At 50.6% G+C, this 15,794-nt stretch overlaps 1 protein-coding gene across 1 annotated transcript; it reads left to right on the top strand.

Moving 5' to 3' along the window:
• Positions 1-11,587: 11,587 nt before the first annotated feature.
• Positions 11,588-13,024, top strand: RPP25 (ribonuclease P/MRP subunit p25). Its single transcript, XM_055417605.2, has one exon. The coding sequence runs from the start codon at positions 11,758-11,760 to the stop codon at positions 12,388-12,390; it is 633 nt and encodes a 210-aa protein (XP_055273580.1). The 5' UTR covers positions 11,588-11,757; the 3' UTR covers positions 12,391-13,024.
• Positions 13,025-15,794: the final 2,770 nt, after the last annotated feature.

Genomic DNA, 15,794 nt, shown 5'->3' with positions numbered 1-15,794 from the left:
TGCAAAGAGTTGACTCACTGGAAAAGACTCTGATGCTGGGAAGGATTGGGGGCAGGAGGAGAAGGGGACGACAGAGAATGAGATGGCTGGATGGCATCACCGACTCGATGGACATGAGTTTGAGTGAACTCTGGGAGTTGGTGATGGACAGGGAGGCCTGGCGTGCTGTGATTCATGGGGTCGCAAAGAGTCGAACACAACTGAGCAACTGAGCTGAACTGAGACCCTAAGAGTCTTTGAAGACCCCATTTTCACCTTTTTAGAATCAAGCCACTCAAAAAATAATCTTGGGGTAGAGACCATGTGGAGAGAGGCCCAGCCAGCATCTCCAGCCATTCCATCAATCTGAGGCACCAGACATGCGAGCAAAAGCATCCAGCCCCACTGAATGCCTTCGAGTGAGTGACCCCAGCTGACACCATATGGAGCAGAACTGCCCAGCTGCACCCAGCCAAATCACAGAAGCATTAGAAACAATAAATCACTGCTATTTTTAACCACTAAACCTCAAGGTGATTTGTTAGCAAGCAACTATTAACTGTTAATTCCAGTTGAGCTATTTCAAATCCTAAATGATAATGCTGTGAAGGTGTTGCACTCAATCAATATGCCAGCAAATTTGGAAAACTCAGCAGTGGCCACAGGACTGGAAAAGGTCAGTTTTCATTCCAATCCCAAAGAGAGGCAATGCCAAAGAATGCTCAAACCACTGCACAGTTGCACTCATCTCACACGCTAGCAAAGTAATGCTCAAAATTCTCCAAGCCAGGCTTCAACAGTACATGAACCGAGAACTTATAGATGTTCAAGCTGGATTTAGAAAAGGCAGAGGAACCAGAGATCAAATTGCCAACATCTGATGGATCATAGAGAAAGCAAGAGAGTTCCAGAAAAACATCTACTTCTGCTTCATTGACTACACCAAAGCCTTGACTATGTGGATCACAACAAACTGGGAAAAACTCTTCAAGAGGTGGAAATAACAGACCACCTGACTTGCCTCCTGAGAAATCTGTATGCAGGTCAGGAAGCAACAATTAAAACCAGACATGTAAAAATGGACTGGTTCCAAATTGGGAAAGGAGTATGTCAGGGCTGTATATTGTCACCCTGCTTATTTAACTTATTTGCAGAAAACATCATGAGAAATGCCAGGCTGGATGAAGCACAAGCTGGAATCAAGATTGCCAGGAGAAATATCAATAACCTCAGATGATATCACCCTTATGGCAGAAAGTGAAGAAGAACCTCTTGATGAAAGTGAAAGAGGAAAGTGAAAAAGTTGGCTTAAAACTCAACGTTCAGAAAACTAACATCATGGCATCTGGTCCCATCACTTCATGGCAAATAAATGGGGAAAAAATGGAAACAGACAGACATTATTTTCTTGGGCTTCAAAATCACGGCAGATGGTGACTGCAGCCATGAAATTAAAAGATGCTTGCTCCTTGGAAGAAAAGGTATGACCAAACTAGACAGCATATTAAAAAGCAGAGACATTACATTGCCAACAAAGGTCTGTCTAGTCAAAGCTATGGTTTTTCCAGTAGTCATGTGTGGATGTGAGAGTTGGGCTATAAAGAAAGCTGATCGCCGAAGAACTGATGCTTTTGAACTGTGGTGTTGGAAAAGACTCTTGAGAGTCCCTTGGACTGCAAGGAAATCCAACCAGTCCATCCTAGGAGATCAGTCCTGGGTATTTATTGGAAGGACTGATGCTAAAGCTGAAACTCCAATACTTTGGCCACCTCATGTGAAGAGCTGACTCATTGGAAAAGACCCTGATGCTGGGAAAGTTTGAAGGCAGAAGGAGAAGGGGACAACAGAGGGTGAGATGGTTGGATGGCATCACTGACTAGATGGACATGAGTTTCAGCAAGCTCCCGGAGTTGGTGATAGACAGGGAAGCCTTGCATGCTGCCATGAGGTCACAAAGAGTCTGACAGGACTGAGCAACTGAACTGAACTGTGAGACATTTGGCAACATTTAAAAACCTAAACTTGCCTTCCCTAGTGGTCCAGTGGTTAAGACTCTGCATCTCCAAAACAGGAGACACACGTTCAATCCCTGGTCGGGGAACTAAGAGACCACATGCCACACAGCACAGCCAGAGAATTTTTTAAAATTGAAAATAAATAAATACCTACCATCATACAAAAATATGAAATTTGGGGCCTGTTTTTGGAAAACACTGGACCTGTGTTGCTCACTTGAACTTTAGGGCAGAATCTGAAAGGGGTGCCCGTATTTCAGAGTGAAGATCTGTGTGTACAACAGGACAACTGCTTCAGGGAGCAGAGGAGCTCTGCCTGTTACCATGGCTTCCCTGGAGGCAGCAATGATGGGCACTGGTGACACCCAATCACAACTATTCTCTTTCTCCAAGCAAGTACACTGGTCAGGTCATTAATCAGCAAGTATGCATGATTTCTGGGCAGAGAGACAGTTCTCCCAGGAATTCAGCAAACAAAATATACTCTTAACCCTTGTTGAAATATGTAAAATTTATATTCTGGGACAGTATGCACAGGGTGCCCTGTGATTTACTTCAGAACAATAGAGGGCAAGCACACTTGGCTAACTGCATCTTTTGCTCAAGAGAAAGGAAGACAATTAATTACCTGGTGGTGACAGGAGACCTTCGTGGACATAAACGGGATTTGACCAAGCAGTTTCTTGCACTGGGATGAACCCCATTTCACCCAGCTTGATTTGGGGCTCTGTTCTGGACAAGTAGGCTGGCGGTGGGGGGGACAATGGGCATTATGTGAAAAAGCTATTTCTACTCTCTCCACCATGGGGAGGTGGGGAAGGAACAATTGCCAGGAAGAGAGTCCAGGGAAGAAGAAACTATTTTCTGGTTTCTCCCCAGTGTTTCAATCCTAGGGGCCTCTACAGCAACAAAATTACACTGTTTATTATAAGCCTGACTCTGACAGGATGTGATGGAGGAAGGGATCTATGTATGCAACATTCAGAAAAGCTGATACAGCCACTCCTCATTGAAATGAAGCAGAAAATGTTCAATCACACACAAGCAAAACAAAACCACTGGCTCTGCATTCCTGCTTGTCAACAAACAGCTGGGGCCCAGCAGCTCTGGCTGCCCCATGAGGGCTGATCCTGCCCTTCCTCTCTCTCTTTTTTTAACCCCACCCTCCAGGTTTGCCTACAAGCCTCAATGCTCAGTAGCTGAGTCTCTGGGCAAGAGAGTTAGCCTATATCTGCAAAGCGAGAGATGATGATCCCATGGAAGTACTGGGAGAGATAGGATGAGACAATTCCAAGAAGTCCTATTACCATCCTCACAGATTCCATTTTACAGTAGAGGAAACTGAGGCACAAAGAGATTCCCACAGCTTGACCAAGGGCACAGCTGACAAGTTTCAGAGCTGAGATTCAAACCCAGGCAGTTGGGCTCCAAAGTCCATGCTCTTAACCACTCCACTAGCTGCTCCTGGCTATTAGATAGAAAAGCATTTTGTAAGCTATAGAGAAACTCAGTGCATCCCTGAAGGATAGTTAAAATTCTGGGATGGCATAAACCAAGCACCCTAGCTGTGCCCCAGGTCTGAGTGGGAAGAGAAAGAATGGCCCTGGTGCCCCTACCCTCACCACCATCCCAGGCAAGCACCTGACAGAGCAGAATTCTACCCCGGAGTTTCAGAACCTTCGTTGTGGTACCCGAGGAAGCCTAGAGCTTTCCATCCTGCTTCCTCTTCCTCCTGTAGATGGTCTAGTGCCATGATTAAGAACAGACTCTGGGGGCTTTCCTGGTGGCTCAGTAGTAAAGAAACCACCTGACACAGGTTTGATCCCTGATCCAGGAAGATCCCACGTGCTGTGGAGCATCTAAGACCACGTGTCACAACTATAGAGTCTGTGCTCTGGAGCCCGGAAACTGCAACTACTGAGCCCACCCGCGGCAACTACTGAAGACTACACGCCCTAGAGCCTGTGCTCTGAAACAAGAGATGCCACCGTGGTGAGAAGCCCTCACACTGCATCTAGAGAGGAGTCCTCACTCGCCACCACTGCTGCAATGAGGACCCAGCACAACCAAAATCAATTATTTAAAAAAACCAGACTCTGGAGCCAGACTGACTATTGACCTGGCTCTACTTCACTTATGAAATGGGTAGTGGCTTCATTGTTGTATGAAATGAGTTAATACATGTGTCTGGCACCCGGTAAGTGGCTAAGTAAACATCAGCTATAATTGATAACTATTCCCAAAACTTATCAATTCTATACCTTTCTCCTATGCCCAGGTTCTCAAATATCCTGACACAGCAAGAGTGGGCTGCAGGTAGACACTGTGCAGTGTTGGGACTCCTGGGTCCTATCCTGGCTGGCCCAAGGGAAAAAGCAATGATGTAAGGGAAACATGGTAAGGAGGCTGGACTAGGGTGGAAAGAGAGACGGGGAACTAGAATCAGAGCACTGCCGCAGGCCCCAGGACTCAGTCTAAGGGAAGGGCACCTGGCCTGGGCAGGGATTCTGATATAGCAGAGCTCGCCCCCAGGCTACATTCACCTCCAGGCATCATTGCCTAGCAGTGTTAAATTTACAAAGAGCTCTGACAGCCATAATCTTACTCAGCCTCCAGGAGAGCCCTGTAAAGTGGTGACTGCTCTTACACCCATGACCAAAGACTTGAAAACAATCTTGGGAAAGTTGCCCCTCTTGCATCCATTTCAGTTCAGTTCAGTCGTTCAGTCGTGTACAACTCTTTGCGACCCCATGGACTGCAGCACACCAGACCTCCCTGTCCATCACCAACTCCCGGAGCTTGCTCAAACTCATGTCCATCAAGTCAGTGATGTCATCCAACCACCTCATCCTCTGTTGTCCCCTTCTCCTTCTGCCTTCAATATTTCTCAGCATCAGAGTCTTTTCCAATGAGTCAGTTCTTCACATCAAGTGGCCAAATTATTGTAGTTTCAGCTTTAGCATCAGCCCTTCTAATGAATATTCAGGACTGATTTCCTTTAGGATGGACTGCTTGGATCTCCTTGCAGTCCAAGGGACTCTCAGGAGTCTTCTCCAACACCACAGTTCAAAAGCATCAATTCTTCAGGGCTCAGCTTTCTTTATAGTCCAACTCTCACATCCACACATGACTACTGGATAAGCCATAGCTTTGACTAGACAGACCTTTGTTGGCAAAGTAATGTCTCTGCTTTTTAATATGCTATCTAGGTTGATCATACCTTTGCTTTCAAGGATCAAGTGTCTTTTAATTTCATGGTTGCAGTCACCATCTGCGGTGACTTTGGAGCCCAAGAAAATAAAATATTTACAGATGGTCTGTTTCCCCATCTGTTTGCCGTGAAGTGATGGGACCAGATGCCATGATCTTAGTTTTCTGAATGTTGAGTTTTAAGCCAACTTTTTCACTCTCCATCAAGAGGCTCTTTAGTTCTTCACTTTCTACCATAAGGGTGGTGTCATCTGCATATCTGAGGTTATTGATATTTCTCCTGGCAGGCTTGATTCCAGCTTGTGCTTCATCCAGCCCACCGTTTCTCATGATGTACTCTCCATATAAGTTAAATTAGCAGGGTGACAATATACAGTCTTGACATATTCCTTTCCCAATTTGGAACCAGTCCATTGTTACATGTCTGGTTCTAACTGTTGCTTCTTGACCTGCATACAGATTTCTCTGGAGACAGGTAAGGTGGTCTGGTATTTCCACCTCTTGAAGAATTTTCCACAGTTTGTTGTGATCCACACAGCCAAAGGCTTTGGTGTAGTCAATGGAGCAGAAGTAGATGTTTTTCTGGAACTCTCTTGCTTTCTCCATGATCCATCAGATGTTGGCAATTTGATCTCTGGTTCCTCTGCCTTTTCTAAATCCAGCTTGAACATTTGGAAGTTCTCAGTTCACGTACTGTAGAAGCCTTGCTTGGAGAATTTTGAGCATTACTTTGCTAGCATGTGAGATGAGTGCAACTGTGCGGTAGTTTGAGCATTCTTTGGCATTGCCTTTCTTTGGGATTGGAATAAAAACTGACCTTTTCCAGTCCTGTGGCCACTGCTGAGTTTTCCAAATTTGCTGGCATACTGAGTGCAACACTTTCACAGCATCATTTTTTAGGATGATGCATCAACTTAACAACAAACAAATAAATCCAGCTCTTCTGATCCAAAGTCTTTCAATATATTGAGTCTTGATTCCTTCTCTTGAATTTGCCTCCCAAACACGCCCCTTCTGCTGGGGTTTTGAAATGCCTACACATTCTTTGATACTACTCACTTTAAGAAATGGAACCAAATTCCCCTTCTGAGGAGGTGGAGCCATAAAAGATTTTGTGGCTTCCTTCTTGTCCTCTCTCCTTTCTCTCCCTGCTCCCTCCCCCTGCCCCATCTTCCCCTCTCCCCTCCTCAGCTTCAGGAGAAGCCAGCTGATTGTCATGAGGAGATCTATGGAGCAATCCATATGATAAGAAACTGAAGCCTCTGACCAAAATGTGAATAACTTTGCGAGCAGATGCTCCAGACCCATGAGAGGTGCCGAGCTAGAACCACCCCTATAAGCTGCTCTTGGATTTCTAACCCTAAGAAATTGGGTAAGATAATGAATGTTTTTAAGTTAGTCAGTTTTGGGGTGATTTTTTATGCAGCAATAGATAACCAGTACCTCTTCCCCATTGTAGGAATTGCCTCTCTCCCCCAAAACCAACTCACACCTTTACTAGAGAGGTCAAATCATTGTGAAGTTTCCTTTTCTCTTATACTCAGGTGAAGGTGGCTCAAACGGTAAAGAATCTGCCTGCAATGCAGGAGTCATGGGTTTGATCCCTGGGTGGGAAGATCCTCTGGAGAAGGCAATGGCTACCCACTCCAGTATTCTTGCATGAAGAATCCCATGGACAGAGAAATGTGGCAGACTACAGTCCATGGGGTCACAAAGAGTTAGACAAGACTGAGGGACTAATGCTCACAACGCACAGGTGAGATAGAACACCTGTGTTAGAATACCTGTGGTTGCTGCTTTCTAGCTGTGGTATTAAATATATTGGGCTGGTTACTTAATCTCTCTGTGCCTCAGTTTCCACATCTGCCAGACAATGATAAAAAGGAAGATTTTAAAGATTAAATCAGGGAATAGATATGAGAGTGCCTGGCCCAATGCTGGGCACTTGGTGGGTGCCTGATAAATGTGACCTTCCTCTGGCTCTAACTTTCTAGTTCCTGTCTCCCAAGTCCCTGCCTGAACAGACTGGGACTAGGACCAGGGGTTTTAGGGGCCCGTCATGCTCTTTCTGCCACTGGAGACAGAGGAGGAAGAGATCTGCCCTGCACCAGGGGTTTTCTTCCTCCCACTATTGGGGTAAGAAGCAACTTGTCCATGAGAGGCAGATAGATGCACTGCTACAAAGGTCCCCTGGCAGATGAGGGACTGGAGGCGCACTTGCAAGGCTTGAGCTCCAGCCTGGTCACCCCTCCAACTCTTTGGAGGGTGAAAAGAGTCTACTTTGCCACTCCCTAATCCTCTGCATATTAGGAAAACCACTATTTCCAAGGTTTTGCCCACTTCTTTCCCTTTCTTCCTCCCCTCTCCCTTTATTAACTTTTAAAATTTATTTTAACCACAAATAATTCAGAAAACGAAGATCATGGCATCTGGTCCCATCACTTCATGGTAAATAGATGGGAAAACAGTGGAAACAGTGTCAGACTTTATTTTTTGGGGCTCCAAAATCACTGCAGATGCTGACTGCAGCCAGGAAATTAAAAGACACTTACTCCTTGGAAGGAAAGTTATGACCAACCTAGATAGCATATTGAAAAGCAGAGACATTACTTTGGCAACCAAGGTCCATCTAGTCAAGGATATGGTTTTTCCTATGGTCATGTATGGATGTGAGAGTTGGACTGTGAAGAAAGCTGAGCGCTGAAGAATTGATGCTTTTGAACTGTGGTGTTGGAGAAGACTCTTGAGAGTCCCTTGTACTGCAAGGAGATCCAACCAGTCCATTCTAAAGGAGATCAATCCTGGGTGTTCGTTGGAAGGACTGATGCTAAAGCTGAAACTGCAATACTTTGGCCACCTTATGTGACGAGTTGACTCACTGGAAAAGAGTCTGATGCTAGGAGGGATTGGGGGTGGGAGGAGATGGGGTCGACAGAAAATGAGATGGCTGGATGGCATCACCGACTTGATGGACATGAGTTTGAGTAAACTCCGGGAGTTGGTGATGGACAAAGAGGCCTGGCATGCTGTGAGTCATGGGGTCGCAAAGAGTCAGACACGACTGAGTGACTGAACTGAACTGAACTGAATACGTGAAAAATAACATTAGCCAACATTCCCTGAGAACTTACCAGCCAAGGTTCTGAGACTGTTAGGTGTCTCACAACTGCTTTATGAGGCAGGTTCCTGTATTAGTCCCATTTTACAGCTGAGCAAACCAAGGCACAGGGGCTAATGGCCCAAGGTCACGCAGAGGCAAAAAGAAGCTAATGAAGCTCAGACTTCAAGGTCAGGACCTCATTACACAGTCTGTTCCAAACCTCCAGGCTTAAACTTTGTATTCTGAAGGCACAAATTGAGGCTTCAGTGTGTGTGTACTAGAAAACAGCGCACACTACAAAAAGATAAAAATAATTTTAAAATGCACTTACATCTATAAACATGCACACACTTAAAAAAAAAAAAAACTTGTGGTCCTACTGTGAGACTTTTTAACAGAAAGTCTTGACTCTCTTTCTACGTTTCTGTCTCTGTCGTGGAGTGTGTGCCACAGATGCTCAACTTAAGCATCTTCCCAAGAGTGGAGCCCTCTGCTCTCCTCCCAACTGCGTCTGCCGGGTCCCCCTGTTCCCCTCCCCCGTTCCTCCCTGCCTCCTCCGGCGTGCCCTTCCCGGGCCTCGCTTCTCACCCCGCTTTCCTCTCTCACAGCGCGTCTCTCCTCTGCTATCCTTGCTCCTTTTCCCTCGTCTAATGCATTTCTCCCTTTCCCTGCCCCACCCCCGCGCTTGGCCATCCAGCGCACAGGCCCTTCTCCCGCCCTCGGTTGCCCTCTGCCAACCTCGCTACCCTCATTTACAGCTCCCCCCGCCCCGCCGCCGCGCTTTAAATCTTTCCGCTCCCCTCCGCGTCCTAGTTCCCCGCTAAGCCCTGCCACTCCGCCGCCCCGCAGGAGCGCACAGCCGGTGTGCTGCGACGCGCGCTGACAGGGTAATGAATGGCTTCAGCGGTAATTAGCGACCCGGCGGCTAATCATGATGTACATTTACATTTTAAGTGCTGCAGAGGGAGCTGGAGAAGGGGAGGGGAGCGACGGGAGGGGACGCGGGCCTTTTCCGCGGCCTCCCTTCACCGACTGGGGAGCGAAGTGAACCGAGTCTTCTCCAGCTGGCGGCAGTGGAGGGGGATGGCGGGGCGAGGCTTTCCAGGGCCAAGCCGGGGGAATGCAGAACTGCTTCATCCTCAACAGACGTAAACGCGGAGCTCCCAGGCCCCTTCCTCCAAACTGAGACCCCTGATTAATCCCCTCCAAGTGAACGTTCAGCCTAGGCTTACATACCCCCGTGGATGGAGAGCTCTCTTCTCCTGTAACCAACCGGTTCGGACTTAGATTCCAGTGGTTTGGGGACTTTTTCTCAGGCCTAACGAAACTGATGCCCGTTAAGGCCCACAACTGCCCCAGTTTTACAGAAGCTGAGTATCCTTGAGCCTCGCCAAGAGCTTCAAACTCTTGTGTCTTCACCAGACTGCTGCCCTTCGACTCCTACGGCTGTTCCTCCAGGCGGGGCGGCGGGCGGGGCAGCGCGGGAGCTGCGAGAGGCCAGAAACAAAGGTTCCGAGCCGAAAGCGCGCTCCAGAGCCTCTCTCCCCAGCGTGCGAACAGGAGATCCGAGAAGAGGGTGGTCATTCATGTACTGGGGCTCAAAAGTCCACTTGCTCTCCAGTCACTCCCAAAGGACCGTATTGGAGTCAGTCCCGGGTTCCAAACAGCAGGGCAGAGTGCTAAGAGATACGAGATACTGAGAAGGCGAAAGCGGTCTGGAGGAAAGGAGGGGCCCCAGCAGCCCCGTCTCAAGACTGGGCACCAGCTCACCCGGGCACTGGGATGACCCCAGCACTTCTAGGGCTTCCCGTCCGCCGCAGCTATCAGGGCTCCACTTCGCCAGGCCCCGTCGTAATCACCCTCGCCCGGATCAGGTCTGGCCCACCTTCACTTTGTGTGCGCGCGAGGGGTGGAAGGATGAAGGACGAGGCCCTAGGGCAGTTGTAGTACAGCTCCTTCACAAACCCGCTCTCTCTCATCAGCAATCCTTGAAAGCCCAATCTCAGCTCTCCCTTCAGTGTCCATCTCTCCTGGAAAGAGATCCCGGGCCACTCCTTCGGTCTTGCGGAGTTCCCGGGAGGGGCACCCAGTAATTCTATTATGTCCCCGAGATTTCCGTTTCCCAGCTACCTCCCTTCTCCCTCAAAACCTGCTTTTACCCAGTCTCTTTTCTGAAAAAGGACCCCACTGGGTCCCAGGAGGCCCGGTTGACTAACAACAAATTCCACCTGAGAAGCGGGATCCACGCGAGCAGAGGACAATATCTGGCTTACTCGAAGGCTTGCAGCTCTAATACTCGACTTTCAGGCATGGGTGGAGGAAGCTTCACTCCTCTTGAGAAAAGTGAGTGAAGTCGCTCAGTCGTGTCCCCATTTGCGACCCCATAGACTGTAGCCTACCAGACTCCTCTGTCCATGGGATTTTCCAGGCAACAGGACTGAAGCGGATTGCCATTTCCTTCTCCAGGGGATCTTTCAAACCCAGGGCTCTCCCGCTTGTAGGCAGACGCTTTGCCGTCTGAGCCACCAGGGAAGTCCCTCTTGAGAAGGGGGTCTCATTGTTCTCGTCCCATTCATCCCAGGGGACAGCCTGGCCCAGAGCCCCAGTTTGCACACCCCAGCGGGTGTGCGGGGGTGTCTGGGAACCTTCAGCTCCGGTCAGGCGCGGCGAGGCTGAGACCTCAGTTCTCCGGCTGCCCTGCGAGGACCACGCCGAGACATAGTCGTCGAGGGCAGGCGCGGAACGGAGACGGAGCCAGCGCCTACCACACTCTGCTGACAGCGCGCAGGCTGTCCTTCAGGCGAGAAGAGCGGCTCGGGAGCGAAGGGACGGGATCGGGGTGGGGTGGGGGTGTCGTTCCTCTAGAAGTGGGAGAAAGAGGCCCCAGTCCCCAGAAGGCCGCTTTGAAATCTCTCATTTGGAGCAGGCAAGGGGTGGGTGGCCTTCAGCTGAACCGCAGAAGGGCTCGGGAACCCGGCTTGAAGCGGCGTTTGTCCAGCAAACGCAGTTTTTATTTAGGTTGCAGGTTTATGAAGGTTGGCTCAGGGAGGGCTGGTGGTGATTATAGGGAAACTTCAGCTGGCAGGTCACCCCTGGCACTGCCATGGCACCCCGCGGTGCGCGCACCTCCCAAGCCCGGGTATCCGAGGACCGGAGTGGACGCACGCAAAAGGCTGGTGAGGCAGGGGCGCGGGCCGGCAGGGCTGGGTAAGGGGCGGGGCCCGGCGGCAGGGGCGGGGCTCCAGGCTCTGAGGCGGGGCCTCAGCTAAAGGCGCGGAGCACAGGGCGCCGAGATCGCCGAGTAGAGCAGCGCCCAGTGGAGAGAAGTGGAAGGCTAGGATCGCACTGTCCCAATCGGCCAGCCAGCGTCCACGCCGCTCCCGCGCCCTTACCCCTGCCGGCCCTTGCCGGACGCGACCCACCGACATGCAGCCCCGGGGCTGAGGCGGCCCGATGTCGAAGCCCGCGTCCCCGCAACGACGGCGCATGGAGAACTTCCGTAAGGTGCGCTCCGAGGAGGCGCCGGTGGGGAGCGGGGATGAGGAGGGCGGCCCGGGCTCAGGCCCCTTCGCCGACCTGGCGCCGGGCGCCGTGCATATGCGGGTCAAGGAGGGCAGCAAGATCCGGAACCTGCTGGCCTTCGCCACTGCCAGCATGGCGCAGCCAGCCACGCGCGCCATCGTCTTCAGCGGCTGCGGTCGAGCCACCACCAAAACCGTCACGTGTGCCGAGATCCTCAAGCGCCGCCTGGCGGGTCTGCATCAGGTCACGCGGCTGCGCTACCAGAGCGTGCGCGAGCTGTGGCAGAGCCTCCCTCCGGAGCCCACGCCGGGGCAGAAGCCTGGCGAGCCAGCCGCCAGTCTCAGTGTACTTAAGAACGTGCCCAGCCTCGCCATCCTACTTTCCAAGGATGCCCTGGATCCGCGCCAACCCGGCTACCAGCCGCCGAACCCCCATCCTGGCCCCTCGTCCCAGCCAACTGCTCCGACGTCCAAGAGGAGTCTAGGGGAACCTGCTACTGGAGAGAGCTCCGCGAAGAGGTCACAACCCGAACCAGGTGCTGCTGAAGAGGACCAGACCGCCTGAGAACTGCGGCCTCTGGGCCACCTGGACGGGCTGGATCTTACCCCGGAGCTTCGACCTTGAGACGCATCTCTAGCCTTTCACGCCTTGGTACTCTGGAACCTACAATGTGGCAGCATAGACCCCAAGGCGACAAGAGGGGGACCCCAGGGAAGCTTCGTGGTGGGGTTGCTCCTCCACCTGTGTTGCCTGACGACACCTTCAGCTTTTCTGAACCATACGGGGACCTTCTTCAGGGAGGGAGTGATGGGCAATGGGACTCTTGAGCAGTTAACCCCAAGGGTTAAAGGTTCATTTAGCATTCTTGAAATGGGCTAGGAAGGTGGAAGCTGAGGAAAGCTCTTGGAATCACCCCACCATTGTCAGCAGAGGGCAAAGGGCTGGAAACCACTGCTTGCGGGCGGGTGATTTTGAGTGGCAAGGGGTAAGGGGCTATTCTGCCCCTCACCCCAGGACAGTTTCTAGTTTTCCTTTCCCTGCTTTTAAGGAGCATCCTGAGATCATGGTGACAGGGCTATCTCCATAGCCTCTTTTAACATCCCATTTTCCCCATGCTGGCCCAGAGGGAGAGACCCAGGACAGAACTCTCCATGCCACCTCCCTTGAGCCCCACAGCTGGAGTCTTGCTTCCAATAAAACAAACCAAAAAATGGCTCTGTCCCTGGGTTTTCTCCTAACCGCTTGCCTGTGTCGAGACTGCTCTGGTCTGCCCCCTTGTGTGTCAGTTCCCTCCAGCCTGGAATCAGCTTTTGGAGTCTTATGGGTCAGGCACAAAAACTGGACAGCTTCAAAATGGTGCCGGGAGCACATTACCCAGTGCCTGGTTCCTCCCTCTTTCTCAGCCCTCCCTGGCTAGCTCCAGTAGCTTCAGGGCTTGTGGCCAGAAGGGGACCTTTGTCACTTTATGTGTTACCACCAAGGGAAAGGGAGCAGCATACTGCTTTTTTTTTCTGGGGGTCACTGCCAAGGGTGGCAGACCCAACTGGGCTCCCTAAGCCTGCAGCCTCCTGCCAATAAACAGCCCTACCAGAAGGCTGGCACAGAGCCCCCCAGCCCCATGGATAGAATCTACCCTTCACTGCTCTCTCTCTCTGAGAAAGGACAGCACACCCTTGGGAGAGGGGGAGGAGAGATGGAGCACAAATCCACTGCTGGAAATTACTATTCAGCAGAGAAGCTGGGACTTGGGCTGTGAATCACTGCAGGCTCCCTGATAAGCTGATGCCTCTGGCCCTGCACAGCTGTCTGTTGAGAGATAACAGCCTTATAAGCCTTTCTGCCCAACTCCAAGTCAGGTGGGAGGGTGGAAGGAGTGCTGTGTATTGGACACACTCTAGCAAATATGAGGGGGAGGGGCACATAGCTCCAAGATCATAGAAGCAGACCCTGTCCCCTCACAACAGCATCCTTGGAAAAGAGGAGATGGGGAAATATGTCACTTTGTAGGCAAAAAGCTGAAATAAATTTTTCTGCTGGTAACAAGAGGTAGGTTTCTGCAGTTGATAGAAGGGGCTCTTCAGGGAGTTCACTCTCAACCCCAGCTCTGCTTGAGCTTTGGATAGGTGGACCCTGTCAAACAGACTCTGACTCTGGCTATTCTCCCTAATGTCTTGTTCTTGATGAGTCCCTGGGGAGAGCCAAGGGATTGGGGTGTGTGTGTCTGACTCTCTCAGGAGCAGCCCAGGGAGTATGGAGAGAATATAAACTGTCCTGACAACAAGGTTGCCCTGGGCTGGCACTGGGTGTCCGCATCTGAATTTAAATGATACAACGCAGAAGAGGTCCTGCATGGTAGAGTCTCAGGAGAGACTGCTCTTGGTTCTGGAAGAGGGTCAACTTTCCAAGATCGCTAGTGTCTAAAGTCCTGATTGTCGTCACCAGGACAATGCAAGCAGAGACTTTCTCATTGAAGATGTCTTGGGTCAGGTAAGTCACCTTCCAGCCTAGAAACTCACCCTGTGCTATGGAGAGGAGAGGGACATGTTGTTTCCCCACCTTCAGAGTGTTACCCTGCTCACGTGGCAGACTGAGTTTCTGCCTCCCATGCTAGAAAGTGGGTTATGAAACTGGCTGTCTTTTCTGCACCTTTACTCCATCCCAGAAGCTTCAGTTCCCAGGATTTTGATAGGTGCTGACGGGTGCCAATGGAACCCAGCATCCATGAATGAGCTCCCCACCCATGCTTTCCTGGATCCTCTGGCTCTGCTGACCCAGGAGGTGACAGATACCCCTATTCACCCCAACTCCAAGGCTGAGGTGGGAATCTGAGAAGTGCTGGAATAAGGCAGGGAGTGGCCTGGGGAGCACCTCAGAGACAGCTCACTTCAAGAACTGACTCGTGGCAGAATGGAAGGGAGTGGGGAGTGCCCCGCCCCACCGTGAGACACCATCTTTCCAGTAGGACCTCTATCCAAGAGTTTCCTGGGCCCTCTTTTGGGGGCACTTTCAGCTAGGGGTGGCAGTGAAGGCTCACACCCCCAAAAATATCTGGTCACACAATCAGAATCCATTTAGGAACATAAATGTATATAATCTAAGGCCAGAGCATGTGGTTAGATGGGCAGTGGACCACCAGCTGAACCATGAGGGACTTCATTGTTGTGCCAGGTCCCAGTCTAGGCACAGGGTTGGGTGGGGAGTCGGGGGGAGAATCACAGCATAATCAGATACAGTTTCTGCTGCAAGGATGTTCCGGTCTAGGGGAGAGGGAAAAGACAGTTATGTCACAATGCAGTAATAGTGGGAGAAGGGAGTTCTGAGAAGAGGCACTTAATTCACTCAGAGGTACTGATTGAGCTGGCTCGGCAGTGACCAGATGGAGTTAGCCAGCTGGACAGGACTAGACAAGGAATTCCAGGCAGAGAGGTGATGCTGCATCTGGTGTGGAGGCAGCCACAAGCGTCTGAACAAAGCTCAGCCAAAGCAGGTGGGACTGGAATACCAGGTGGGAGCTGGGAGCCAGGTCACAAGGAGCCTCCCTGAAGAAAGGGGGGAAGGCAATGGTTTTTTTTCTTTTCATTATATTCCATTGGTCTTTTTTGGTATTGGTCTTTTTTCTTTTCATTATATTCCATTGTTATTGTAAAAAATATTTACTTACTTATTTGACTTCCCAAGTGACACTAGTGGTAAAGAACCCGCCTGCCAATGCAGGAGGCATAAGAGACTCTGGTTTGGTCCCTGGGTTGAGAAGATCCCCTGGAGGAGGGCACAGCAACCCACTCCAGTATTCTTGCCTGGAGAATCCCATAGACAGAGGAACCTGATGGGCTACAGTCCATGGGGTTGCAGAGTCAGACACGACTGAATCGACTTAGCACAGCACAGAGCATGTACTTATTTAGGCTGAACTGGGTCTTAGTTGCAGCACTTGAGCAAGATCTTTAGTTGTGGTGTGTAGGATCTAG

The sequence above is a fragment of the Moschus berezovskii genome, chromosome 21 (genome assembly GCF_049115385.1).
Source record: "Moschus berezovskii isolate FMDL1 chromosome 21, NW_MosBer_1.0, whole genome shotgun sequence".
NCBI classification, from domain to species: domain Eukaryota; kingdom Metazoa; phylum Chordata; class Mammalia; order Artiodactyla; family Moschidae; genus Moschus; species Moschus berezovskii.
Note: the sequence above shows the minus strand (reverse complement) of the source record. Positions and strands in the feature narration are given on the sequence as shown.

Coding starts and splice junctions, on each gene's coding strand:
- RPP25 (XM_055417605.2), top strand. CDS start 11,758: ATGTCGAAGCCCGCGTCCCCGCAACGACGGCGCATGGAGAACTTCCGT.